Source organism: Gekko japonicus, unplaced genomic scaffold (assembly GCF_001447785.1).
Source record: "Gekko japonicus isolate JY-2015 unplaced genomic scaffold, Gekko_japonicus_V1.1 scaffold7733, whole genome shotgun sequence".
NCBI lineage: Eukaryota > Metazoa > Chordata > Lepidosauria > Squamata > Gekkonidae > Gekko > Gekko japonicus.
The window spans coordinates 11,235-13,706 of record NW_015161661.1 but is presented as its reverse complement, the minus strand read 5'-3'; the positions used below and the strand labels follow the sequence as shown (position 1 = coordinate 13,706).

The 2,472-nt window shown below is 53.4% G+C and overlaps 1 protein-coding gene across 1 annotated transcript in view; it reads left to right on the top strand.

Moving 5' to 3' along the window:
• Positions 1–782: 782 nt before the first annotated feature.
• Positions 783–2,472, top strand: part of LOC107125890 (alpha- and gamma-adaptin-binding protein p34-like) — a gene marked incomplete at its 5' end in the record, with an annotated part of 5,345 nt that continues 3,655 nt past the window's right edge. Inside the window, one exon of the mRNA XM_015429350.1 lies at positions 783–887. Coding sequence (XP_015284836.1) covers positions 783–887 — 105 coding nt within the window. The remainder of the gene's footprint in view (positions 888–2,472) is intronic.

Below are 2,472 nucleotides of genomic sequence, written 5' to 3'. Positions count from 1 at the left end.
TCATTATAGATAAGCATTTCGGTGCAAAGTATAGACAGGAATGCGAAATGTTCCGGCTGGACTCTGGCTGAATCCTCGACTTGACACTGGATACAATGCAGTCAGGACTCACCCTGGATGTAGCGCAGTTACACTGGGCCCATAACCCTGTCGCGGAGTGCGCTCCTTGCATCCTCAGGTCACAGTTGGATTGTAGCAGTCCAATTGCACCCTGCTGAAGTCCCACTATAGTCACCACACAGACTCAGGTTTAGTGGTTAACTATATACAGTGCAGTTTATTTACAAGACACAGCTCTCACCGTCAAAGTGCTTCGCCAAGCAGTCAACATTCAAGTCAGCACACAATGTACAGTACATTCACAGGTATATACACATAACGACCAATCATATCACTGCTGAGTCACTCTGATAAGACATCAGTATTGCACCAGCCAGAACCGGTTTGCTCTGGTCTCCTGGACTGACAGTTACTCTGACATCTGTCACTTTAGATTGGCATGATCTATTTACATTGTTACCCATGCTTCACACATGCTGAATACTTACATATTCCAACAGGCAGCATAGCTGACATGTAGTAAAAAGAGTTAAGGTGGGATTAGGTGGGGGAACTGGCTGGATCCGGCCCCATCTCAGCCTCCTCCCTGCCTTATCTGTGTCTTGGTGGGACCATTGATGACAAGACCCCTATTTGGACTTTAGGGTCCCCATTGTTCATTTTTGTTTTGATCAGTACTAGGAATCTGGTTCCAGTTTTCAGGGCTCTCGTTCCTTTCACAGACCCCATGTTGGATCTGGACATTCAAGAGCTTGCCAGTCTCACCACCGGAGAGGGAGATCTGGAGAACTTCGAGCGCCTCTTCTCCAAGCTGAAGGAAATGAAAGGTACCGGGGGCACCTTGAGTGGCCCACTCACCTTGTCCCTTGCGATATGCTTTCCATTTGCGGGAGCTGTTCACGTTTGCTTGGTTTGGTTTAACTGGGAATGAGTTTCCCGGTATAGATTCTGTTCGGGTTAACTTGAATTTGAGTGGTGCTTGTGTTTAGAAGGGGAGCAAGCTAGAATGAGAAACATACAGACGTATGAAGCTGCCTTATACCACATCAAACCCCTCAACGTCCGTATTGTCTGCTCAGACTGGCAGCTCCTCTCCAGCATTTCAAGTAGAGGTCTTTCATATCACCTCCTACCTGATCCTTTTAACTGGAGATGCCGGGGATTGAACCTGGGACCTCCTGCATGCCAAGCAGAGGCTCTTCCACTGAACCATGGCCCCTCTTAACACCTCTCCAGGGTCTAAGGTGGAGGTCTTCCCATCACCTCCTGCCTGGTCCTTTTAACTGGAGAGGTCGGGATTGAACCCGGGACCTTCTGCATACCAAGCAGGTGCTTTTCCACTGAGCCACAGCCCCTCTTAACAGCTCTCCAGGGTCCCAGGCAAAGGTCTTTCACAACACCTCCTGCCTGGTCCTTTTTAACTGGAGATGCCGGGGATTGAACCTGGGACCTTCTGCGTGCCAGGCAGAGGCTCTGCCACGAAGCCACAGCCCCTCTTTACAGCTGTCCAGGGTCTCAGGCAGAGAAAGGTCTTTCCCATCACCTCCTGCCTGGTCCTTTTAACTGGAGATGCCAGGGATTGAACCTGTGACCTTCTGCATGCCAAGCAGAGGCTCTGCCACTGGGACAGACGCATGTCTTATCACATCTCTTGCAGCACAACTGGCATTTGCATGATCCAACAACAAGGGAAGTCCCTTTGTCATCATCACACTGCCATCAGTGGAACTGGGGGTACCGTAGCCATCGACCTTCAGGTCTCATGGAAGTAGCGGTGAACACGGCCAGCCCAGTGCAGCACTTCTTGCCCAACTGTGGTTGCTGTTGACTCCGGAGCAAAGAGCAAGGCTGATGAAGCAGCCCTGCAATTTGAACCCACCCAAACATGACAACATCAAAAGAGCCCTGCTGCGTCAGGCCAGTGGTCCATCCAGAGGTCATTTCGGGGGGATCGCGGGGGATCGCAGTTCCCCGGGGTGAGGTACGGGGGGCGGGGCACATGACGAAGCCCCGCCCCCTGCTTCTGGCCGCCCCGCTTCCGGCCCTCATTCAGCCAGGAGGAGGCAGGAGAAGAGGGAGGGTAAGTTGCTTCCTCCCTGCCTCTCCCCACCCCTGCCTGCCTGGGGCCAGGGAGGGCCCCCGCGGGGCTTCCTTGCACTCCCGCCGGCCTTGCAGGTCCACCGCCGGGCCCCTCATGGGACCCGGCAGTGGAGCTGCAAGGCCGACGGCAGCGGCCGGGACCGTTGGGGGCGGGGTGTGTGGCCTTATGACACACTTCCGGTGATGTCAGGGGGTGTGGCCTGATGACACACTTCCAGTGATGTCAGGGGGTGTGGCATATGCTAATGAGTTATGCTAATGAGTTCCCCTAGCTCTTTTTCTACTAAACGACCCCTGGGTCCATCTAGTCCA